Source organism: Rhipicephalus sanguineus, chromosome 10 (assembly GCF_013339695.2).
Source record: "Rhipicephalus sanguineus isolate Rsan-2018 chromosome 10, BIME_Rsan_1.4, whole genome shotgun sequence".
In the NCBI taxonomy this organism is placed as follows: Eukaryota; Metazoa; Arthropoda; class Arachnida; order Ixodida; family Ixodidae; genus Rhipicephalus; species Rhipicephalus sanguineus.
Window position 1 is genome coordinate 40,806,769 of NC_051185.1, and position 26,034 is coordinate 40,832,802.

A 26,034-nucleotide genomic window follows, 5' to 3' on the forward strand; every position below is an offset into this window, starting at 1 on the left:
CCGCAACGCTAGAAATGCAACAGGGAGCGCTGTCGAACTTCCGGTATGCCGTCGCCGTGTGTTTGAGCGTCGTAGTGAAAGACTGTTCTGTACGGCGACTTTTTCATTTTTTTCTCGCGTGTTATCCTCTGACCGAGTGGACCGCACCGCGCCGATTCACCGTAATAAAGCATGGAGTGTCTCGTGGGAGTGGCCTTCAAGGATTTTGTGCTGCTAGCGGCCGACAGAACGACTGCTTTCAGCATCATAGTACTGAAGCACGGTGAGTGTGCGCTTTTGCATGGACTCGTTTTCCTGTCGTGTTATTGCTTTACGCGCACGGGACGAATGCGGTACGTTTCCTGATAAATGTGAGATCGTTCCTCAATGTCCACATCAATGTCAGAACGATGCGAGGTTTCCCAACAGCTTCTAAAGTGCCGGTGTTTCCGGAACGCTAGACACAGTACCACCCCGCATCACATTTTCGCATGCATTCATGGCTGTTAACGTGCTAGTTGGTTCAGCGTTCATACTTCCAGCGTTCGCGCAATTTGCTGATTGTGGAGCATTTAAGGACCTTCGTGGCTTCGGTGTTTTCCCAGAAATTTGCTCGGCACGCTTGAATCGCTAACCCGCCAGAAGCGCGATCTATCGACTACGGGGCACACTCGGTTCTCGTCCCATGACGCTTGCGTTTTCGATCGGAAGATTGCACAACCATAGCAGCGGCACTCCGGTCCTTTCGTAAGGGTTTTGGGTCTTTTTTTCGTAACGTCATGGTCGAGCCGCTCGAGGCGACCGCAAGTCGCGTCGTTGGCGCGGGCGTCGTTTTCGGCGGAGAGCTGCGATTGCTACGTGACGCTGCCAACAGTATGCAACCTGGCGCTAAACCGTGCGTGGTGCGTTAATCTATTTTTGTGTAACGTTTCAAAGACGTCGATGCAGTCGCGCGACGCGTTCGTTGAGGATACCGAAGACAACTGGCAGAACTGCGTACGGGTAAAGTAATGGTTTTGCATTGTAAAGCGCAATGCGGATCGTAGCGCTCTCTCACGGTCAATAGTGTTCCTACGGACGCAAACAAAGCCGTGCGTGCTGTTGCTGGGGCGCTTGCACCACTGTCCTGTGAGCGGTCCGCCGCGGACGACACAACATGGCGATGTGTTGACGGAGAGAGCGGGCCCCCGTCGCTGGTGTCGTCGAACCTTCGGCCGTGACGGAGGGGAAAGCCCGCCCGGCCGCGCCGAAGTCACACAAAGGAACCATCGCGCTCCCGGAGCCGCGTGGGGGGTCGATGCGTGCCAGGTTGACCGAGTTGCGGCGTGCCATGAGCTTCTCGAGCAAAGCCAAGGCGACGAGGACGACAACAAAGCCTCCTCCGACAAGCGAACAGGACGTCGTCTCCACAGCGAATGGCGATGTTGCGAGCGACTGCGACAACAATGCCGAGGTCGCCCTCATCGACAGGCGGCTGCCCCGTGAGCTGCTCCTCAAGATCTTCTCATTCCTCGACGTCGTCTCGCTCTGCCGATGCGCCCAGGTCTCCAAGGCGTGGAACGTACTGGCGCTCGACGGCAGCAACTGGCAATCCATCGACCTGTTCGAGTTTCAGCGCGACATCGAGGGACCCGTCGTGCAGAACATCGCGACCCGCTGCGGCGGCTTTCTCCGTCGCCTCGGACTTCGGGGATGCCAGAGCGTCGGCGACGCGGCGATGCAGGCGTTCGCCGCACGCTGCCGAAACATCGAGGCCCTCTCGCTGAACGGCTGCCGACGCGTGACGGACGTCACCTGCGAGAGCGTCGGCGCCCACTGCTCGCGTCTCGTCGACCTGGACGTCGGATCGTGCGGACAGCTGACCGACCGATCGCTGAGGGCCGTGGCGGCGGGTTGCCGCAACCTCGAGCGCCTGGACGTCTCCTGGTCCCAGCAGGTGACGCCCGACGGCTTCGTCCGCGTCGCGCGCGGCTGCCCCCGGTTGCAATCCCTGGTTGCCAAGGGGTGTCCGGGACTGGACGACGTCGCATGCCGGGCGCTGGCCGAGGGCTGCCCGCGGCTACGCGCCGTGAGCTTCAACGAGTGCGTCGCCGTGACGGACGTTGGAGTCGTGGCGATCGCGTCGCGCTGCCCGGACCTCGCGTACGTCGGACTTTCCAACTGCGCCCAGATCTCGGACGCCTCGCTGCTGGCGCTAGCGCAGCACTGCCGGTCTCTGAGGACTCTCGAGGTTGCCGGCTGCTCCCGGCTCACCGACGTGGGCTTCCAGGCGCTGGCGCGCAACTGCGCGTCGCTCGAGCGCATGGACCTCGAAGAGTGCGTCCACATCACCGACGCGACCCTGGCGGCCCTGGCCGGCTTCTGCCCGCGGCTCGAGAAGCTAAGCCTTTCGCACTGCGAGCAGCTGACCGACGAAGGCATTCGCCACCTGTCCGTGGGCTTGGAGAAACTCGTCCTTCTGGAACTCGACAACTGTCCCCTGGTCTCGGAGGCCTCGCTCGAGTACCTGTCGCGGTGCCCGGCACTGCGTCGCGTCGACCTCTATGACTGCCAGCTGATCACGCGCGAAGCCGTGGGCAAGTTCAACGCACGAATGCCCCAGCTCCGCATCCACACGTACTTCCCGCCGTTGCCGCCTCAGCCGCCGAGGAACAACGACGCTGGTCACGGCGACGCCGACGGCGGTGCGGCGCAGCCGTTGCGAGGTCGTGTCGGGACGCAGCCGCGTTACTGCCGCTGTTGCGTGATTCTCTGAGACGGGGACTTCCCACACGGACGCTAATCGCTTTTGTGTCTTTTTTTCTTTCTTTTCTGGAACTCTTTGTTGCCGTGTAGCGTGTCGTCTCGGGCCGCGCTTCACGTCGTTTTGAAACCACGGAGCGGCGGTCGTATTTCACGTACCCGTTGCATCGAGACGAGCGAGTCTTAAGCGATTGAGCCATTAATTAAAACTTTCGAGGACTACCCGAGTCGCGCCCGCAGCCACTGACAGAGATGAGAGGTTCCGGGACATTGACCTCTTTTTTTTCTGAGGTCTCGTTGACTCGTTATGTGGGCCGATCGCACAGTTTTCATATCACTAGCGTTATACTCCTAAGCAAGGCATGCGCCTCATCTCTCTGCCGATACAAAATGCACCCGCAATCGGTGCTTGGAGCGCTCGTTGGAAGAGCAGTGGGAAATGGGTACATGTGCTGCAGTGGTTGAATCCAAGACTGAAATGTCGTCAACACTGCAGTGAAAGCTCAAACAAGCCACCTTTCTGGCTCCGTTATGGTGTAGATCCGAACAGGAAACATCCTTGCATATGTCACGGTTTACAGCGAGGGTGGCGTTGCAGTTTGTTTCGTTCTTGCTGTGTCAACTGCTTGCCCCTTAATTTGGTTCAGTGCTATCCCACAAGTATGAGTAGGAAACCCGCCATTAACTAATAGAAGCCATGTATGATGAGTCTTGCATTGTCTATCGACCAGTTAAGCGGCTAGCCAAGTTGAAGTGGTTCAAGGGTGCAATTCATGTGGCATGTTCATTGCTTTATCCTCACTTATTTAGGCTGCGTTTGAAGTGAAGGGGCAGTTGAGTTGTTAATTTGCTCTGCCACGTTGACCCTTGCAGTTGGAGTAATGAGTCTTGAGTTTACAGCTTCTTGACAAAGATATACTTGTGCTTGACGTTTGAAAGTCTCGCTGGATAGCATGTCCCTGTTTGGCTTTCCTTCTTGTGGGTGCTGCGTTGCTGTTTCATCGTTTGCACAGTTCTTTCTCTGTACTTTGGTAACCTGTTGGTCGTGCGCAGGCTGTGATTTTATAGCTTGAAGCTTGCTTTTTCGGACAAAGCCGTTGACATTTTACCCAGTGACGTTACCCGCTACTTGCTTTTAGAGTTTGTTTGCAATATGTTTTCCCCGGTACCTGTAGTAGTTTTTATTTTTTAACGTAGGTGCTCCGCTTTCATTGTTACCCTGACGCAACGATAGTGAGGACTAACAAGTGTGTGTGTGCAGTGTTCTTCAGTGTGTCAGTGCGTAGACCAAAGCTTTTCTACAAGACTTGGTGGCATTCTGCTTATGTTAATGACTTTCATTTATATTAGCAAGTTATACGAATGCATTGTTTAACGAATACGTTGTTTAACCCCCTAATGGCTAGACCACGATAGACTTGGAAGATGTACTAACCGCGTTGTGTGGTGTGTCTCGTTGAAATTTGTCAATTTGACATGTAACAGCGAGTCTTGGCCTACGTGTCTTTTGAACTGGCTTGTTTTTTGTAGTCAGTGCTTTTAGGCGAACTTTCTTAAGTGTCCTTAATACCCAATCGCACAGTATAGTTGATGCTGCATGAACTGTGACATATAGAACTATACACAGCATCTCACCGTATTTTTTTACTAATAGGTTTCATATGAAATGAACTTGTTTTCCATTTCTCACTTACGCACGCCAGCACCGCCACTGTGGTCCTCGCCTTGTGCTTTTCCATGTGTGTAGCTTATCGTATAGTTGGCATTGTGTGCGCTAGTGTGGGCGCGTCGGAATGTGCAGCAAAACAGTGTCGGGTCTCTTTGGGGACACACTAACAAAGTGCATCGTTATCATCGTAAATACCAACTGCGTTTCTCGGAAGATGTCCTGAGCTCTTCAGAACGTTTGAAAGTCCTTCCAACCATTTTTCTTGCGATGCCTTTGGTTTATCGATATTGTTTAAAAAGTGGACTTTGACATTCAGTTTTGTGGTTGTGTCGCACAAACGTATGTGGCAGGTTTGAAAGCAGTTTCCTTTGTCTTAGAGTCCATGGTGCCTTGGCCGCCCGATCGGCTTTGAGGGCGTCGCTTTGAATACGTACACGCTGTCCGAACTGGTAGAAGAATATTCAATATGGATCTTGTATGCTTTCAATACGCACAGGCTGTCCAAATTGGTGGAAACGGTTGTGCTGAAATGTGGGCCGGTGCACACTTTTGTCAATAGTCTTTTTTTTGACATGCTTGGATGTTTGTTGAAATCACCACCTCTGCATGTATTATTGCTTCACAAATTGATAGTGCCTTTAGAGTTGGAACTTTGGCTGTCTTTCCTCGCCTTCTTGGACGATGTGTCGTTAGACCCAAACGCTTAAGTTCTCCTTTGAAAATGGAGCAGTGTTTAATCTCTGTGATCGCTTGAGTGCGTTTCTGTCTACTTCCTTTCTGGTTACTGCCACCTACATGCATTAAGTTTTCTACTAGAAATACTAGAAAGATGTCTGACCAGAAGTGTGTCTACGCTTTGCAAGCCAGCTCAGCGTGAGAAGGATCGGCTATATGTTGGTTCCTCTGAAACTTCGTCCTTGTAGGTTTCTGTACTGACCTTTCTTATGCTTCGATGTCATCGGGCATTGGCCCTTTGACTGCCATTCATATCCTTTCCTTCTCTCTACCTTTGCAAGACGGCTGTCTTTGGAATTTGTTTGACTATTAAATTATTCGGAATTTAGAAACTCGTCGCTTGTTAGAATTGTCGTAGCTGAAATGTCACCTGGGTTTTAGCTGCAGCCTTGCAGGCTCAAGGAAAAGGCAGTTGTAGTTTTTATTAGAGCATAGAATTGGGTAACGGAGAATGAAAGGGGACGAGAAAAGTACAGTAGAAGGTGATCCTGAACATGTAGGTTATAGCACACGCAGCCTAAGTTTCCACAACTTCTCCATGCTCTCGAAATTTCTTCGTAAAGTGTACTGTGATAATGATAGAAAAAAACTTAAGTCATGAGCAATAACGATGTTATTGTTTGGCCAAGGATGCTCTCATGCCATTGGAAACCTTTTCCATCATTTGTCAGCACACTAGGTGATTGACCCACAAACAATAGCCAAAAAGCCACAGTGTCTTTCTTTCCTTTTTCATGAAACCTGCAGCGATTCATGAAATGTCACCTGCTTTTTGTAATTTAAACAACTGTGACCTCCCAGTTTTCTTATGGTAGTGTTTGCATGAAACACTGTGCTTGTATCATCAGCCACTTACCTGTCCAATTATCGAGCTTCTGATTTCATTCTGTGCATGGGAAAGAGGATTGAGAAAGAAGTGAAATCCTCGTAAACCGTTGCGAGAGGATACGAAAACAAAAACACAAGGGAATATCCTCGCTACTTGAAACACAGTGTCGTCATTCTAGGCGTCCGCATTGTGGCCTCACGCCCGACCGTCTTATCTAGTGCCTATGCTAGCGGTCACGTGCCTTCATGGAGTGTTGCGAGGTCTTGTTTGCATGAACAGATTTGCGCTCGGGGTCGCGAGAGAGAGCCGAGTCTTTGGAACGGAATCTAGCCGTAATTCGCACCTTCTTGCTCACCTGTGCAGATTGCAGTACCGTCAAGTGCTGCCGAGCATTGCGGAAATTTGTCGCTCCTCTGCATTCTCCGATTGTGACATGGTTCGTGGTTGTGGCGTTTCGTCGCTGCGCGTCGTTCAGATTTATTCGCCCTTTATCTGCTTGGTCATTGCACTCTGAAAGAGTTTGTTTTGGTGCAGAAGGTTTGTAAGCCTGAATCTTGTGTGTTGGTCCTTTCGTTATGAGGCCGCAACTTTAGTTGCTAGAAACTGACTCACATAACGAGAGAACAAAAACAATAGTTCGTTCACACCAAGTTTGTTGACCTCGCATGTTTGTTCGCTCTATCGTGCAGACAAATCTGTGCGCAGCTCGAGTTTTGAGCATGCAAACAAAGTTTTCATGATCTATTTAAAGCAAAATTGTGTCTGTGAAAGAAAGCAAATGTTGAAAAAGTTACGTTTCATACTGACAGTCTCTTTTTTTCATTTTTCTGCCACTTATTCCTCTGTCCAGTGGTTCCGGCCTAAGTCCAAGGTTGGATAAGCTGCCGATAAAATGTTATCTGTGGCGAGATAGCGACCACGAGGTGGTGTGGTTTTTGTGGGCGATACTACTCGCGCGGGCCTTTGCAGTGTCCCCTCACTGTTTGCTCTGGAAACTGTGTTGTGTCACATCCTTCCGGTGGCGTTTCTAGCTTTTTTTTCATTACTCAGAACCAGAAAGATGGCCGGGAGTCGGCTCGCACATTCCGAACACAGCTTGCGTGGTTTGGGTGGTGTGTGCTCCACGCTGCCTTGGATATTGCGTAACTTGATACGTTTTGCCGCTTGCCTTCACGTTCATACTGCTGTCTTCTTGTATTTGCTAGAGAAACCCTTTGTGTGATCTCCGGTGGGGAGTCGAGGACTGTAGGCTCCAGTGACCAAAGTGAGCGGCTCGTCCCTTCAGCGTTTGTTATACTTGAGGACCGGTCGAACACTCGTCGGCTTATGCCTTGCAAAGGGAACACGTGTTACACCTGCAATTGGACATGCCTTGCATGATTGCTGTGCTTGTGGGGAGGGTCCACGCCCCAGCTCCGTAGAGGTGGTCTTCTTTCTCATGTACAGTGCTCGCAGACTGAAAGGCGACGCAAAATTTTTAGTATAACGACTGGTTTGTTTAATTGCTCGAGATAACCACATCGCGTCACTACGAATCTGGCCACTAAAGGTAATGTTGTCCCTGACGTAAGTGCTTGAGTCAAAATTACGCCGATTTGGCACGAACTGAATACGGTGGTAACGAATGTACGTGTGTGACTTGGCCCTCAACTGTTGCGTTTCAGTTCACGTGTACTATACAAGCATAAAGACCGGTCATGTCACTTTCAAGGAGTAAAAATCCTGGGCAGCACGCTTGGCCCGTCGCCGACTGTTTAGTTGCCTCCACAGCACTCGTCATCTTGCTTGTGCCTTAGAAGAAGAAAAAGTGATGTACGCCGGACTTGGCAGTAGGTTTTCGTACGTCGTGCCCGACAGCTCAGAGCTTTGCTGCCACGCCACATGGGGGTGCACATCATGCTGCAGCTGTAGTTAGTGCCTTCTGGTGGTAGAGCTCACAGTAGGTGGGAGCTTAACGGTGCCTGGTTTTTCCTTTACTTCGTCCGGTGTGTGCTCTAGTTGGTGGATGTTTTTCTCTTCCATGTATCGTCAGTGTGTGCACGTGTGTGTATGTGTGTTTGTACGATAGCGGTAACTGTTCGCTCGATTGGTGCTCAAAGTGGTTTGATGACGTGTGCCGTCGACAAGTTTAGTGCCCAAAGGTATTTATAGGCTGCTGTGGTGGTGTTACCCTAGGAAATGGTGTGATGCGTGTAGTGGAAACAACTTAGACAATGTTATTTCTACGGACAGCTTTCCTCTTTCTCATTTTATAAATAAAACAATTGTGAATCGTTTTCTTTGTGTATGCGTTTCATACAGATTGCAGGTACAGCATGAAAACTGTCTACGGTGTATACCATTTCGTGTGATCTTGTGAGCTGGTTGATAGCCCTGTCAGTGACCGCAAAGCAAGTAATGACCTTGTACCGACACAGACTTGCTGGTGTAGAAGTGATACTGATAGTCTAGCGGGTGTTGAAGCTGTTTACGGCAGGCCCAGTACTGTTTGCAATGTCTGACTCTGCCTGATCACATTCGGGATTGTAGAAGAGGTAGAGAACGACTCGCAAAGTTCAAGACTCAGCGCTACAATAGTGTTGTTTCACAATTCTGAAAAGGTCTTATCTATTAGGTTATTACACTAATAATTAAAGCTGGTCGACTCCACGAAAGATCGAAAAAGGGTGTATATTTGATGTTTCCGATTTTCCTGATAATTTTGTATGTTGTGCACATATGACTGCACAGCACGAAATCGCAGTTTGTTTTCAAATAAAAATTTTTTGCAACACAGGAAAATTCGACAAGTGTCGCCGGTTGACGACGACCATTTTACGAAGAGTGCGTTTTCGTAAATTCGCAATCATGCTGGCAGCCACTGAAACTATATATTACAAATATCTTTATTTTTGGCGGAAGTAGAAGTAAAGAGGAAATAGCTCTTATCATTTCATGGAATTCTGAGTAAATTATGTATTTTTAAAAATTCACGAAAAACGCTGCGTTTTAGAAAATTACTCAAATTTGGGACGCTATGGCTACTTCTGTGAACATCTTAGCTTGTTCATATTTGCAGTATGAATAGGCCTTTATGTGAATAATGAACCTCTGCATTTGTATTTCTCTAATAATTTTCAAAGTAGTAAATTTTCATGCTCGAAACACCAAAAAGAGAAAAGTGCTCCTCCATTCAAAAATCTATAATAAAAAAAACCCAATCTCAATTTGGTTCAAAGTCCCCCAAAATGTTCTCAAAGGACTGCAGAATGATATTATGAAAAAACATGTTGCATCATTTTTATTACAACAAAAGCAGAAAATGTCAAACATTGTGTTTCCAGAGCGTGGTGGCTACTGCGCAAAGGAGATCTCTTGTAACAAGAAAATACAGTAACACGTCTTTTTTTCTTTTCTGAGCTTCGCTAAACAACAGTAATGATCTATGGTCGGAAATTGGGAATTGTTTTGTAAAGAAAAAGACCGTTCCAATTAAATGCATTCGCGTGGTTTGCGACTTCACGCCAGTGTTAGACATCCCTCAGTCCACAGTATGCACTTTCAATTGTAGCCTCCTTTTCTTTCATCTATTTCAGTTGAGTATAATTCATATCTTGAGTGCTAAAGAATGCATTCCCTCCATGCGTCTCTTATGATGATGTGCTGTGCCAGAATTGAGAGATTGGTATAAAAGCCCAGGTCTCTTCATGAATGGAAATGAATTTCTGGAGAGCGGTCGCCAAGAGGTGTGGTTTTGTTGGCCCAAATGTGTACGTTGTCAAACCTTATGTGATCAATGCAGAGTTTAAAAAGAATCGATTACGTGAAGATTGGTGGCAGCAGTTCTGGCCACGGACAAAACACGTTTTGTTTGCATTGCATCTGCTTTGTTTTGCATATCCTTCTTTCTCTTGAAGGAGTGCTGGCAGATCTGGTTTCGCTCTTGAATTGAGCGCGCATCCTGCTTCATGACCCTCCGCAAAAGAGTCTCGATCCGATATCTTCTACGTAACGAAAATTCTGCTGCAGCGGAATTTTCTTTTTGTGCACCATGAGGCAGTCCGTACAAAATCTCGGCCATGGCTATAACGCCTACCCATAGCCACCTTCAGAGCGTAGGATAGTGATCGCATCAAAGTGAAGCACAATTTGGATGCTTAACTTCTATCTCAGGTGGTGTTTGGCTGACTGGCACAGCCGTACTCGTTGCTGTCGTCTGCTCAGGCGGGCGTCCATCGCGCCGCCATTTGCACCTGTCCGCCTAACGCATCGTGTTGCCCGCAGGGCGGGCAACACGATCCGCACGGTGCGGATCCAGAGACCGGGCGGGAGAGCGACGAGCGGTGAAAAATGTATCGTGTAACCAACGCAATCGACACCCCAGCTTTTTCTCGTGCATAGCGACAAAGCCTGGCAAACAATGTGTGGCTGCTGTGCTTAGGTTGCACTGCGGTACTCGCCGTTCACCACTGCCGCCATTTGCGATTTCTCACATTCTTACAATGCATGATCGACTCAGCTACACATATTTTGCGTTTAGCTTCGTTACTTTTAATAAGCGCATTTACTAAAAAAAAATTATCCAGAGGAATGAAAATGTCCGTGCTGCCCGTCGACGAGGAATGTAAGTGGTGTCGCAAATGCATTTAATTGGAACGATCTTTTTTTTTCTTTACAAAACAGTTCCCACTTTCCAACAATAGATCATTACTGCTGTTTAGCGAAGCTCAGAGAAGAACAAAGACGTGTTACTGTATTTTCTTGTTACTAGAGATGTCCTTTACGCAGTGGCCACCACGCTCTGGAAACACAATGTTTGACATTTTCTGCTTTTGTTCTAATAAAAATGATGCAACATGTTTTTTCATAATATCATTCTGCAGTCCTTTGAGAACATTTTGGGGGACTTTGAACAAAATTGAGATTGGGTTTTTTTTATTACAGATTTTTGAATGGAGGAGCACTTTTCTCTTTTTGGTGTTTCGAGCATGAAAATTTACTACTTTGAAAATTATTAGAGAAATACAAATGCAGAGGTTCATTATTCACATAAAGGCCTATTCATACTGCAAATATGAACAAGCTAAGATGTTCACAGAAGTAGCCATAGCGTCCCAAATTTGACTGATTTTCAAAAACACAGCGTTTTTCGTGAATTTTTAAAAATACATAATTTACTCAGAATTCCATGAAATGATAAGAGCTATTTCCTCTTTACTTCTATTTCCGCCAAAAAGAAAGACATTTGTAATATATAGCTTGAGTAGCTGCCAGCATGGTTTTGAAGTTACGAAATTGCATTCTTCGTAAAATGGTCGTCGTCAACCGGCGACACTTGTCGAATTTTGCTGTGTTGAAAAAAATTTTTTATTTGAAAACGAACTGCGATTTCGTGCTGTGCAATCATATGTGCACAACATACAAAATTATCAGGAAAATCGGAAACATCAAATATACACCCTTTTTCGATCTTTCGTGGAATCGACCAGCTTTTATCTTTGGAGCCAACATTGATAGGAGGATACTTAAAAACCCTACTTGAACTAGTTGAAATCTGCTTAAATTAATTATTCTGGTTGCCGTCATAACTGGTAACGTTGCTCCCAATGCGGATTTGTGGCATCTTGTCCATGACGGACTTTAATTTTCTGTTGAGTTTTGCCTGTTAGCAGTACCATAACAAAAAAAAAAAAAGGCAGCGTGAAAACACGGCAGCGTCCACAGGCCCTTATTGCTTTATGAAAGCTGTCAAAAGGTCTCCCAAGTGTATAATCCTCTGCTTAAAAGCCACGGCAACACTCTGAATACTGCATCCATTTTTTTTTTTTACATATTTCGAAAATCAAATTTCACGCACGGATGCACTGCGTGTGCTGTTAGCCATGATGCTGAAGTGCTCCTGACGCATGGCATGATAGGCCACGTACTTGACTCCATCTGTTTTGTACGTAGCATGCAATGCTGTTGAAGCTACGCGAGAAGTTTGGTAAGGAATAGGTGCAATGCCACGTGTTTCGTGGGTTGCACGTGTTCGGCGAGCACGAGCTTGCGTGTGCAAGCACTGTGATGGACTGCGAATGAAAATCATCAAGAAAGAACACAATGAAACGTAAAGACAGGTGGCCACTCAGCCGCCTATCGCCGGGGTTAGAACAAAAATACTGATCTCCCGGCACCATTTTCAGATTCACTGTCCTGCTGCCACCCCTCACCCCCCCCCCTTTTTTTTTTAGTTTTGCAGCAGCCCTTCTGTGGTAACCTGTCACGTGTTGACAGCTCGATAACGTCAGAGCACGTGGCAGTCGTGTAAATCCTGTGGTTAAAGTGCCTTTGCGTGTTTTTTTTCCCTTTGTTGTGGCCACATTCACTCCTATTTTTCGTGACATGCGCGTCAGGTCTGTTGATAGGAAAAAAAGAAAGATGAGAGACGTGCTTTCTGAACCAATTGTCGTGCTGAACAATAAAGGGCACTTGTTCCTTTTTCTTCCACGACTCTGGCGCGTGTCTTTTTGCCAGAGGTAGCATCGAGCATAGCACACTTTCGGGTTGCGCGATTTTTCAGTGCCTAAAAGGTGAAACGGTGAACAGTGTGAAAGAACATGCTCCTCATTTCACGGTCCAGCGTAGAGCACGTTTAAAGCAGCCTAGAGGTCTAGCCATTACTTGCAGATACTCATTAAGATTAACGAGTTGCTTCGGTGCTGTTGACAATTTTAGTTCCATTCTGTATGTTCCATTTCATTTGGTTGGATTGAATGACAAAAAAACCGGACTTCATGTACTGTTTTGAGTGAAAATGTGGACTTTGTAGGTGCTGCAAAAGCCTTTTTATCAACCTACATCCTCGTCCACAAATAAGATGTTACTGCTTGCAAACTGAATCTATGATGTTGGTATCCGAGAACCTCCTGGTTCCAGCACACACGCGAAATCCGTGACTAAACTTTTTGAAATTGTCTAGCTCCCCATCCCTTTGACAAAGACAAGATGCAATCGCACGCGTGAAAGTACGTCTTGCTTAATGTGAACGATTGCAAAAGTTCATATTTTTGATAAACAATCATTGATGCATATGTGCAGTGTTTGATTTGAGTTCCTTTCGCTGCCTCTCACTGCCCATCCAGACAAGTTTGAGGGTGGAGGATTTGAAGTAAAGTGCTAAAAAAAAATACAATCCCTGAACGACATGAACTAGCAGCAGAATCAACCAATGGCCATTGGCTACGCATTCATTCCGTAGTGGACCCTTCTATGTTTTTTTTTTTTTTTTTTTTTTCAGCTGTGGAAACGATTGCACAAGTTCTCCTCTTCTCATTCGCTTCACAAAACAGTTGGCGGCCGCAAAAGCATAAATCAGACTCGCGACAGCGCTGACTCAGCGGCGGCAGCATGCGAGCCCAGCTGTCTGTAGGAGGGATATAAAAAAAAAAAAGTTCAGCTGCTAACAGGTGTGGATTGATGGCTGTAAGGATTTGTCGGACGATGCATGCTGACACGCTGCCCTGAAACACTCTTTGCCAAATCGTTTGAGATGATGTTTTCAAGTCGGGCTTCGCTTTCCTTTTTCCGGCAGGCTTAATGTGTGGATCGTTGGCCTGAGTTCCGTTACTGGCAGGTGCGCAAGCTCGTGCAGTCACATAAACAAAAAGAAATTGAAAAAAAAATCACAGCATATCCACGGAGTGAATGATGATGAGTGGGCGAAGCTGCGGAGGTTCATCGGTAAACCGTGAATCTTCCGTGAATTCTGCCCAGTACATCATCACCGACGTGAGATCGGGCGTGTTTATACTAAAGGTTCGATGAGTTATGACGACTTGCAGCTCACTTTAATTTTACATGTACGCTGTGAATTTTCATTGTTTAGAAAACCATTGCTTTAGAAAACATCTGGCGTCTTTGTTTAAGCAGCTGGCGTCTTTTCATTTTGCTTTAGAAACATCTGGCGTTCTTTCGTTTTGCTTTTACAAAACATCTGGCGTCTTTCGTTGGTTTATTTCATCAATCAACGGCGTTTTGAACAAAATTTTTATTGTTTAATGACGCACAGGAGAAATCTCACCAGGCACTACCTTGGAGGTAAACAATGGCTGCTAATGGGAATGAGAGACAGAAGAAGTCGGCTTTTAGCTAACACTTACACTTCTACTTCTACTAACGTTTCCTACTGGAACATGCCAATGGCTGCTAATGGGGAATGAGAGACAGAAGTATTCGGCTTTTAGTTAACGCGCACGCTGCGAATTTTTTATTGTTCAACAACGCACAGGAAAAATCTCTCACCGGCACCACCTTGGAGGTCAAAGCGTAAGAATGGTTACGCACTACGACTACTACTACGACTACGAGGGACAAATGGGTGCCGCCTTAAGGAGCTTCGCCCCTAAAAGAAGAAAGCTTGTGCGATGTCTGGTTGAGTGTAAAAATGAAAGATGAATGAGTGATGCACCCAAGACTGTACCGTAAAACCACATTTTTCACCTCACACCGTGCTTTGCCTACTTTAATGAACTTGTATTATGGGGTTTTACATTCCGAAACTACAGTGTCATTGTGTGGCACAGCACAGTCGGGGACTCTGGATCAATTTCCAACACCTGGAGTTCTTACCACGAGTTCCTGCCAATTTTGGCTCATCACAATCGATTGTTTTTTGGTTTACAACAATAAGCCGTTCTCGTTGTAGACATTTTGCCACTTTCGGAATGGTTTTTAAGGTGCTTAGGTTGTCAGATGGCGTTTTTCCGTTTAGTGTATAGATGGCATTGGTGGTTTTGTTTACGGCTTGTTGGTTTGGAATTTTTATTTATTTGTTTATTTATTTCAGACATTATATGGCTGAAGGTGTTCCTAAAGAAATGCTACTTGCATTTAAAAAGATTTTATCAGAATGGCGGGATTGCGGCATGAAAAGATGAAACTGTCATATATACTTCTGCGTAAAGATATCTTGATTCAAGGGAGGAAGGCTAGCTTTCAAAAGCTTTGTGCCGTAAATTATTGACAAGGTTGGTGCATAACACAGAGGAAACAAGAAGTCAGTGCACTCATGTGCTGTTTCTGTAAATGCCACTGGTCTTCCCAACAAGGAACATTTGTAAGTAGTAGAATGGAAAGTTGGGCTAGTTGAAATGCTTACATGATTGACGCAGCACTAAAGACGAAGACGAAAGGAACACCGAGTGCACAGGACAGCGCTCGTCCTGTGCACTCGGTGTTCCTTTCGTCTTCTTCTTTAGCGCTGCATCAATCGTGCAAACATTTATAACTGTCTATTGCAGTGCCTCTTTTGTTTACATGTGTACACCTTTATGATATCATGTCACATAAGGTCCATTGAAAACTCAAGTAGCTCAGTTGCACAATGAAGTAAATGCTGAAAGAGAATATGGCAAGGAGCAAGAAGCACAAAAAAGAATTGCGTAAGGGTTAAACGGTGTCAATTGTTTCATGCATTGATGGTAATATTTTTGAGTATGCATTTAACACACCTTACAGAGACAATTACAGGTCCCTTTGCATCCACGTCACACTTCCACTTCACAAATTCGTGACTTTATTGTAAATGTATTACCACTGTCATGGCACTCTTAGGCTGTATGTGGCTGTCACACCAGAAGCATCCAGTTGTCGCCAGCGTACTTTGATGGTGATTCGAAGGAGTACTGACAAGAATTTTAAATATTTTTTTTTTAATGTTTAAAGTTCGACAGTGATTTCTGCGATTTAGGCTACATGCAACTCAGTGGAACTGTGTTGACTCATCGGGATAATGTCCATTGCAGTGGGGCTGGCTTGCAAATGCTAAGCATCCAGAACTCTAAAATCAGTCGAATATTTCATACGTCTTGTCCGACTTTGGCGTGTGGAGAGTCATTAACACTGCGTACCAAGGAAACGTAAAATGTCCCTTTTGCGATGTCTCAAAATCGTGTCGGTACTCCTTAAGGGAGCATCAACAGAACATGGCTGCAGAGCCTTCCTTGGGAGTACGAAAAATAGTTGTGTTACATTTCAAAACATGGACCAGCGGCCTGTTTATATCACCGAAACCTGATGAAAACTTGTTGAATAGCGAATGTCTCCGGAGCCAACACTTCAGCAAGAGTACCTGTCTTCATTGGGTCAGCAACTGCCTTCCTCAGCAGCTTGCTCATGTATGTCTTGCTCACTCTCACCCAGCCCCGAAAGTCGAGGAGGAGGGGAGTGAGCTTGTGCTTAAAGACGGGAAAAAGAAAGAAAAAGGGGGGCAGGGGGAGCTGTTGGAGATGAGAGTCTGGGTAATGGGTTTTTGCCTTGGAACAGTTGTTTTGTTGCATCAAGAATTCAGCCAATCCTTTAAAGCTCCGGCCTCGTGAAACTGTCTCTGGGCTCACGAAACATGTCTCTTCTCGTTGCAGATGAGGAAAAGATCCACAAGCTGAGCAATAAGTTGCTCATGGCCGTCTGCGGGGAGGCTGGTGACACGGTCCAGTTTGCCGAGTTCATCGCCAAGAACATTCAGCTGTTCAAGATGCGCAACGGTACTATTCATTGATTTACTCACTTCTTCTGTTGTTCTTTCTGGTTTACTTGTGCATATTTCTGTCTTCTCATTTTGTGATATGGACTAGCATTAAACACTTTAGCGCAATGACTGCACTTGCTGCCCTCTTAGTGTTTTTCTTGGTAGTTCACTAGTTGGGATCTAATTGGGCTGCCATAGATGGATGGCATTCTTCCCTAGCTGGCAGCAAGTATGCCCTTGCAATTTTTTTAACATCGTGCGAGTGTCGACCTGGGGGATACAGTTGTTTCTTTAGAATATTGGCAAGAAGCAATGAGATCAGCAATTCAACAACCAGCATCACACCACCTTTCTGAACACATGATCGCGCAGATAAGAGCAATATTGTGTGTGCATCTCTAAGCAAACAGCATAGCTGACAACTCCCGTGGATGAGTATGCTCTCTGCACTTGCACGTCTGTAGGAAATTTCATTACTGCTCGCCTATATTAGGTGCTACCATCTACAGGAACCAACGTTTGTGCGATGTTATTTTAAAAAATTGCGATGGTGTGCATGGGTTTCACAAGTAATTCGTGTGCCCATCTCATCAGGACCTTTACATCACTTCATCACTCACGCTAACACACGTGCAATTTTTCCCTTGGTCAGCGTCAAGTTGGAAATCATTCCCAGATTCCACTTGTCCCTAACATCGTTGAAGAATTAGGGATCGTTAACATGTTGAATTAAAAGAGCGTACGCCTGGCCATGTTGGTAATTCAAGATCACTTTTACAGCGCAAAATAAGAACAAGGACTGAAAAGAGCGCAGTGTCCGCGTCGTCCTTTTCGGTCCTCGCTCTTATTGTGCGCTGTAAAAGTGATCTTGAACTGCCCTGCCTGTGTCCTTTGTTTATTGTGCTCGGTTGAAGATTTCTACAAAATATTTGACGTATTGTTTTTGTATCGAGCTCAATGCCACGCCTCACCTTGTTTTTCATGCGCTACAACTTTTTCGGTGTTTGTTTCCCTCTGCACTCCTGCTATATAGCAGCGGGGTTGCATTATGTAAGGTAGAGAGAGAGGATGAGCAGAGTAAAGAGGGAAAGGGAAGAAGAGAGCATAGGAGGGTAGTGGTAGTTTAGGAGGCTGCATAATTTATGCGTAACAAATGTTGCCGAGCATCGGAAAGCTATTGCAGGCTTTGACTCTTCTCTTTGATGGTTTCGACACAAATATTTTCTTGGAGGCTGAAATTCGCATTATTTCATTTTATCGAATATTGTGGACACGTAGTTCAAGCAGGGAGGGCGACGAATGGTACATGCAGGGAATACGTTTGGCAAAATAAAACGATCATAATATACAGGATTAGGATGTATAATCAGGCGAAACAAAACAATATCAGTACAAGATTACGATGTTGATTCAGTTATACCTCATTTGGTTATAGTATGAAGGAAAAAAAAAAGTATACTTAAATGCGTTTGTTCTTGTAAAATAAGGTGTTAGTGCATGATATCTGCGGTGGCCTTAAGGATTCCAAACTATGCATGCACATTCCAGCTTAGGTATTAGGGCGTGGTAGCATAGCAATTTTACATCGGAAGTTGCTTTCTTGTGCCTCAAAAGGCATAATTTTCAGAAGGGTGAGATGGAAGTGTTATTTATGTGATTATGCCTTGATACCACGGTGTTAAGGGTGACTCCTAGATATTTATAGCTATTCACTATCACCTTGATACCATTTTATATTTTAAGGTATAATAAATAAGTACAAGTAAACCGAAAGGCAAAGTACCTGCATTTGCCAGGGCACCCACCAGTTCCAGTGCTGGGTTGCTGTTAAGAGACGTATCTTGCCGTAGATCAGGCATAATGCATGCAAATGTAGTTTTCTTGTTGCTGCTGCCGTAGGTGATCGATCGCATTGAGGAAAGAGGAAAAAAGCTCGTCGTGCGTCATTCGAAGTGGCATAAGAGGACAGGCGCACTGCCCGACGACAAGCAGTACTTGTAAGACCAGCTAGCTCAAACTTTGCTGCCTCGTTCTGGTCAGCATGTTCAGCGTAGATTTCTGCGCCGTCATTTGCCAAGGCAGTGCACAGCTCCAAGCATGGGCGCGTTGACAGGAAGTAATTACGGGATAGTCTGCTGAATGCTCAGCATTTTAAATGGGGCTCTAAACACACTATCTCGTTTATGCTGGTAAAGTATTCTTGTGCATCAGAATGTTTAAAATCTCACCATGTTGAGCCTTACATCCTTTCACAATGAAGTGTAACCCTTGCTAAGCCTTAGCACTTAAAATTGACAATTCCATGAAAAGTTTGTGCTAGAACTGTATGGTGGGAGTTGGGCACCTGTCTTTCATTTTAATGATCTTTCTTTTTTTCCCATGTATGTAGTCTACAAATGTCGTATGGGGTACTTAAACAGTGCGAGACTAATTTTGAATGTTCTTAGCTCACATAAAAGCATGTCTAACTGTAATATCAGTGTTCTTCTTTTGGGAAAAAAAAAAGTCACAGTTTCGCCGCAACGGCGAAGCAATGAATGCGATAGCAATAAATTGTAATGTAACGCGAAGAATGGAAAGCAGCTCGAAATTGCCAGCGCGTCGCTCGAGCCCAAAGGACGCACGAAAAGAACGCACACAGGACGAGCGCAAACTAATGCGTCACAGCTCGACACTTTGAAGCGCACTGCTGAAACATAAAGCAGGACGCACGAAACGAACGAACAGGTACACACAAGACGAGCGCGAACTAATTGTCACTTTTGTTACTTATTTCTGTTTGAACAGCGCGCTCCTTTCGCAAACGTGGCTGCTGCAGCGAGCGAAGCGAGGCACCCCACCGGCCGCCCCTTCTTTCCTCGAGATAAGCGCACGAAAGCGACCACGCCCTGTAGAGCAAAGAGCAACGGCGATCGCAGGAGCGGCGCGCGCACGTCGCGCCATCTATGTAGCCACTATGAAAGCATGCTGAATTACATGGTGTATATAAATAGCGCGCCGTTAGCAGGCTGAAAGACGGTGCTGTCGTGGCCTAACGTCTAACGCGGCGGGCTGCAAATCGAGAGGTCGCCCGTTCGATTCCGCGCGTCGGAAAGAATTTCTGAATTATTTTTCTTTATGGCTTTTCTATATATATATATACATACTTATACATATACGGTGAATGACGGCGACGGGGACGGACATTTTCCAGCCGAGACTGTCCATATAATTGCTATCGCAATAAAAAGAAACTTCTAGCCTAGAAGAGTTCAGAATGAAATGGCCGCATGGTGCCATACTGTACAGCAGCAGGCAAACGTCAAAATTCACTCCATTGTATGACGTTATGAAAGCGTTCAAGCGCTCCTATCTTCGTGTTTTACAGAGAGGCAGATAATTCTTATTGGAATTTGCTCAGTTGCTCGCGCTTTAGATTATCTAAATTGCATTCACCGAGGTCAAAGGGTTTGTCAGCTCTTGATATCATACTCAAGGGCTAGTTTGAATGGAAGCCGGAAGTGAGTGACGTTTTCAATTAGATAGCCATCATGGCCGTCGCCATTTTTTTTTTCTTTCTTTCTCATTGCATTTAGTTGTTATGACATCCAGCGCAGGTGCTTTACAGGATCAGTGCTTCATCTTTTTTTTTTTTTTTGAATGATTGTAACATAGCGCCTTTGTGATGAACTTCCTCATCCACATCTCGTAAACTGTTTTTAGCTTGTCAGGCACGATGACACTACCCCCCCCCCCTTTTTTTTCTCTCTCTCTCTCTCTTTTTTGTTGCCCTTTCACTCAATCTGCAAGCACATACTCCAGCATGAGCCTGTCATAGCACGTGCTCGTGCCAAAAATGACATCACTGTCCCTTACAATTATGCATGTGTTTTTCCAACGCTTTTGCAAACTTCCTCGCATCTTTTTTCTTCTTCTCTGCAATGCGATGTGATGGCATCCGACATGGCCATTTAGTAATCCCTACTTTATTCGATGCGAAAGGTCGGAGCAACGCTGTGGTGGCGGCATCTGGTGTGGCCATGGTCTAGAGCGTTTTCACTACATGTCCAGCTATGCGATATACCCAGCCATTTCTTTTTTCCTGATAACATCGGAAAAGTTTTCGACAGGCTGCTGCTAGAACGTGCCTCTACATTCGTTATTACTCTGCTCGTGGCATGCTTTCAGGAGAGCTTTGACATATCTTTAATGGTACATAGACATAAAAGCAGATGCCTCTACAGTATTCGGTTCTAGCTGCGGAAAAGAATGCAGCTGAAATACATACCAGCACGTTTCATACTGACTGCGAAAGTGTTTCGTAGTCACTAATGGTGGTGTGCGGGTACTGTTTACGCATTTTGTGTAATTGAATCAACATCACTGCATGCTTGCTATTCTGTGTATTCCATAGTCACGAGTTGGCACAGTTTGGAGGAAGAATCGTTGTTTGCTTTGGGCAAAACCATGAAACACTGTTTTTCTTTCTCTTTTTTTTTTTCATCGATCAGCTTGTGAATGTGCTCCACGGAGTTGTTTAATGAAACCTATCACTGCATGCTGTCATTGTCGATTAAAACGGGTCGAACAGGAAGTATTAGAGCTAATGTTATGACAAGGGGCGTCTTCTTCGTCACGTCAGCAAGTGAATGCGATTGCCACGCTCGAAAAGATAAGTCCCCTTGTTGGATTATTTGCTCCAGCAACTTTTTTGCATATTGAAGAAGGCAGCGCAAAACAACATGGATGGAAGTAAAGAAAAACACACACACCTTTCCTTTCGTCGGTGTTGTTTCACGCTGCCTTCTTCAAGATACATTGCCATCTCGTCCAACAAACCATTCTTCTGAAGTTCTACATTTGACGTTTGGACCACTTCTGATCACTCGTCGCTCCAAGCATTCGTCTTTCCGGGAGTGTGAATTTCTGTCTTGTTAATGTTCGCTAACAGTATGGCGCCCATCATTAAAGCTAACGGGAGCACCACAGGGTATCGTGAACCACTGAGATGCAGGGAACAGTGAAGTGGGTTGCTAGGGTTCTTTAAATCGGGCCCCATCCATTTTATCTTGCAGGTTATGAACTCTCACCGGCTGCTGCGGCCTGCTTCACTCGACGGAACCTCGCAGACTACCTCAGGAGCAGGGTGAGCGGTGCATTTTGTTGAATGCTGGTACAACCGAAACCGCAGCATTGACTTTGTTCCCAAGGCAGAAGACAAAAGTAAAGAATAATTGCTGGAGTGTGAACCCTTGCTTCTGTAGGCTCTTAATGGTTGAGGTGTTGGAACCTACTCCATATTGGAGTTGGGAGATGGCACTGCTATTTTGCTGTCAGAGCAGCGCAAAAGGCGGATTGGTTTCCAGTGAGGTCATTGACACGTCTCGGGTGTTGTGCTGGTGAACGGGAACCTTCACTCCAATCACGGCTGCAGCAATTATTGTCACTGTTCTTGTTGTCTCCTCCATGTTTCATATCTAAATGCAGCTGGTATATCTGACTGCGTTACTGGAAATTCAAGTGAATTTTCACTTCCTTCCCTTTTACTGGTCCAAGTACTGTTCAGTTTGGTGCAAGGTGTCTCCCATTTGGACCCGAGTGCCTGCAGAATTCGTCCGCTTGAATTCAGAGTGTCGATGTGGCCGTCATATGCCATTGTGTTCAATAATGAATCATATCCATATTTCTAGTAATGGAGGCTTTACTAAGTTTATAACCATATATTGAGCTCATTTTGTGCCCTCGTCCTGGAGTTTTTCATTTTGGTGGCTCGCCTCACCCATGTCTTTTAGGTTCTCTTTATATAACCAAATGAATTCGACAGACAATTAGGCCAAGGGAAGCATAGAGGACAATAATTGTTGCCTTTAATTGTAGTATAGTAATTACGGGGCAAATTGAAATGAATTAAAGTTGGTCAAAAAACCACCCTTTTTGTCAGTGAGATCCGAACCCACAACCTTCGAATTACACGTCCGATGCTCTACCAGTCCGTCGTAGCTCACTTGGTAGAGCATTGGACACGTAATTCGAAGGTTGTGTGTCCAGATCCCACTGATTTTTCGTCCACTTCAATTTACAATCATCAATTTACATCGTAATCAACAACAACAAGTTATGTCTCCTACGCTTTCCTTGGCTTAATTGTCTGTTGGATTTGTTTAGTTCTGCATAACAAAGAAATGCGCCTCTCGAAAAAGTTTTCTTGCATTTCATCTCTCCTACATGTAGAACATGCAGCAGACGAAGCAGTAGTGTAGATTTGCAGCGACACTAGTGCAACTTGATGCCACTACTTCTTGGTTGTGATTGTACGTGTAGAGAGGTTGCGTTAGCCGCCACATCATGTGCAATGTATGAAGCAGGTTTTCGGTAGTACAATAAGTATGCGAAATCCTCTGTCTCATTTCATTCCAACATATTACGTAAATTAGCCCATAAGTCGAAGCTTGCACCTTCATTGCCTTGCGAAAACGCGCTGCAGACCCCGTACTCCGTCAACGTGCTCCTGGCTGGCCACGACGACGCTTCGGGCCCCGAGCTCTACTACATCGACTACCTGGCGACCATGGCGAAAGGTGCCTTTCGCGGCTCACGGCTACGGGGCTTTCTTCCTCATGTCGGTGCTCGACAGGTACTACAGGGAAGGTAGGTGGACAATTGCCTCTCACGGTGACAACAAATACGCAATGCCAGAAGCATTTGGGTAACTTGAAAGCTAGTGTGTGAGCCAGTTGGTACGTATCCATAGTTAAAAACAGCACGAAGTAAACATGGACAACACAGACAAACATGGAAACATGTTCCTTTTCAATGTATATTTGCGTGTTTTCACAATAAACCAAGCAGCTGGCAGTCAGCGCTAGTCCTGTGTGAATCTTGTCCGTGTTTACTTCGCGCTGTTTTTAACTATATGCATTTGGGTGATAAGCAAACAAAATAACTTGTGCAAGAACGCGCTTGTAACTTTATTTATCTCATATTTTCGTGTCCAAACTCATGGAGTGCGTAAAAATAAATAAATTTAGACTGTTGTAGGCATGCATATGCCATTCACAGAACTTAATTAAGCACACAGTTATATCGCAACACCATAATTCATCCTTCTAAACCTTAAACTGGGAACAATTGGCAAAAGGAAGAGCAAATGAACCACTGTTTAACTCAAAGAGGACCTGCATCAGATTAATCAGTTTGCCGCATTTACTCATTTATGTGACGCCACAGTGGAGATTAACTTTGCTTTTATATCGTCATCGTTCAATCATTGTGCCATAGCATTGAGGCACACGGGGGGGGGGGGTTATGCAGTGTAGTCTTGCATTCAGATCTCATGCTGAATTCTGGGGTTGTTACTGACCATGTAAGCAATTTACCATGCATTTGCCAATTACCAAGCAATTACCATGCAGTTTACCATGTAAGCATTTACTCTGCATGGTTTAGGCAACACTTATCATACAAACCCGTTCAGAAGCATCGAGCGTGCTGTTTATGCCATACAACAGCAGTTGATTTCAAGCTGCATTTTAACATGATAGCGTTAAAGAGCTCGTTTCACAGAAATTTTGGCGTCGGTGTCAGCGGCGGTGGCGGCGTTAGTTGTGAGCGGAAAATCAGCGTTGTCCGTGAGCGAAAATTCGAGATAGATGCAAATAAATAATAAAAAATCTTCAGTTCAAGTGGGAATCAAACCTAGGCCTGCGTGGCAAGCAGGTGTTCTACCACGAGCCACGCCAGTGCTTGAAACTGCTTCGTAAAAAAATGCTATAAGAATGTCACGTACTGCACGGAGTCTCCTTAACACATGTAATGTTAACACATGTAACACATGTAACACATGTAATGTTGTGTGGCAGAATTATAGAATCGCATCAGGCATCAAAACACAACGAGCGGGTGGCTTTAAAGCTGCCCACCCATTCCAAAGTGTGCAGCTGCGCAGGTGCGCGTGGCACCTTACGGATGCGTAGTGAGTGCTTCGCCAAATTTGCAAAAGGAAGAATTATGGCGTAGTGGACACTTGGGAACTGCACTTGCATTAGGCACTCTGGAATAGTTTGAAGCGGCTAATGTTACGCACACAAACGTTCCTCTCCTTGCAGCGTGGTTGAAGGTGATGCGCATGTGGCCCGATTGCACTATCCTGTTCTACTCTTGAAGGCGAAGTTCGAGTATCCTTCAAGCTTTTGCCACAATTATTGTTGGGAAACCGTTCGAGGAGCTCATGCATAATGCTGAACCTTGCTATCGATTTCTGTGCTTTGCCCTTCAAGCAAACCTGATTTTGTTTTCATATCATCATGATTGCATTGGTGACATCTGATACGTCGGATTGAGACTGACTCCAGACTTCCAAACTTTCTGAATGATAGGCTCGTTATTATGACTTTAAATAAATGTGCAACTTTAACTTCCCAAGTGTTGGAAACTTTTTGCAATGGTGCAGTGGCAGATAAGATCGCCGACAGATTTAACACTTTTTTTTCCTTGCAGACATGAACGAGGAGGAAGCGATCGATGTGCTGAAAAAGTGCGTTAGTGAGGTCCAGAAGCGCTTTCTCGTCAACCTCCCTGCCTTCCGAGTGCAGATTGTGGACAAGAACGGCATCAGGAACAAAGATGACATTTCCATCTTGCCTAACCCTGCCATACAGCTTTGAGAAAGCCTACTAGGTCTTTTTTTTTTCTCATGTTCTTGCAACATGTAATAAAGTCTGCTGACCACGCTCACTTCCTTGAGCTCTCATGGCCTGTATTTTGCTGTGATAGCAATTATGTGGGCGCTCCAGCCACATTGTAGACACTGATGGGCAAACTTTATGTGCTAATACCATGTCACTAGTGTGTGTGTGTGTGTGTGTGTGTGTGTGTTTGTGTAGAGGTGTAAAGGTGCGTTTTGCTTAGCCTGGCTTTGAGTTCGAAAAGTTGCCAGAATACCGATGTTTGTGCACAGCACAATTGGTGTTAGTCGAACTCATTGGATGTTGTGCTGAACACTGATCTGTGCACACAGGATCACTTCCAAAAAAAGAAGTCACAAGGTCCTTTATCACTATCATCATCATCACCCTGCCTGCACCCACTGCAGGGCAAAGGTCTCTCCCATGTTCTACCAATCGACCCGGTCCTGTGCTTGCTGTGGCCATGTTGTACCCGCACCCATCTTAATCTCATCTGCCCATCTAACTTTCTGTCTCCCCCTTGCGCGTTTGCCTTCTCTTGGAATCCAGTCTGTTACTCTTAATGACCAGCAGTTGCCTTGTCTACGTGCTACATGCCCTGCCCATGCCCTTGATTTCGAATAAGATGTCCTTACCACTCGTGTGTTCCCTGACTCACTCTGCTCCCTTCTTGTACCTTAAGGTTACACCTATCATTTTCCTTTCCATTGCTCGCTGTGGTCCCTTAAGCATTAGCCTAAAATGGGTATAAGGTGAAACCCATCTTATTTTTCCTCTAAGTCAACTGTACGCTCTGAAGGGAAGTGTTAACCACTGCCACACACCCACACTTGCAGGACGTGAATACATCTCAACTATATGAATGCATGTACCTTGTGTTCTCTAACACAGTGGTTAGCACTGTTGAAGAGCAACGGCATATATTATACCT

At 45.6% G+C, this 26,034-nt stretch overlaps 2 protein-coding genes across 2 annotated transcripts; both read left to right on the top strand.

The window, feature by feature from the left end:
* Positions 1-5: 5 nt before the first annotated feature.
* Positions 6-25,144, top strand: LOC119371752 (proteasome subunit beta type-2-like). The gene is given in 6 exon segments (XM_037642214.2): positions 6-262; positions 16,334-16,456; positions 21,495-21,565; positions 22,904-23,002; positions 23,004-23,067; positions 24,916-25,144. Coding segments are annotated over 6 exon segments (615 nt in total). The 5' UTR covers positions 6-171; the 3' UTR covers positions 25,083-25,144.
* LOC119371750 (F-box/LRR-repeat protein 20) lies at positions 1,011-8,230 on the top strand. Its single transcript, XM_037642211.2, has one exon. The coding sequence runs from the start codon at positions 1,277-1,279 to the stop codon at positions 2,732-2,734; it is 1,458 nt and encodes a 485-aa protein (XP_037498139.1). The 5' UTR covers positions 1,011-1,276; the 3' UTR covers positions 2,735-8,230.
* Positions 25,145-26,034: the final 890 nt, after the last annotated feature.

Bases quoted from the DNA above. Each gene is read 5' to 3' on its own strand.
- LOC119371750 (XM_037642211.2), top strand. From the start codon at position 1,277: ATGCGTGCCAGGTTGACCGAGTTGCGGCGTGCCATGAGCTTCTCGAGC.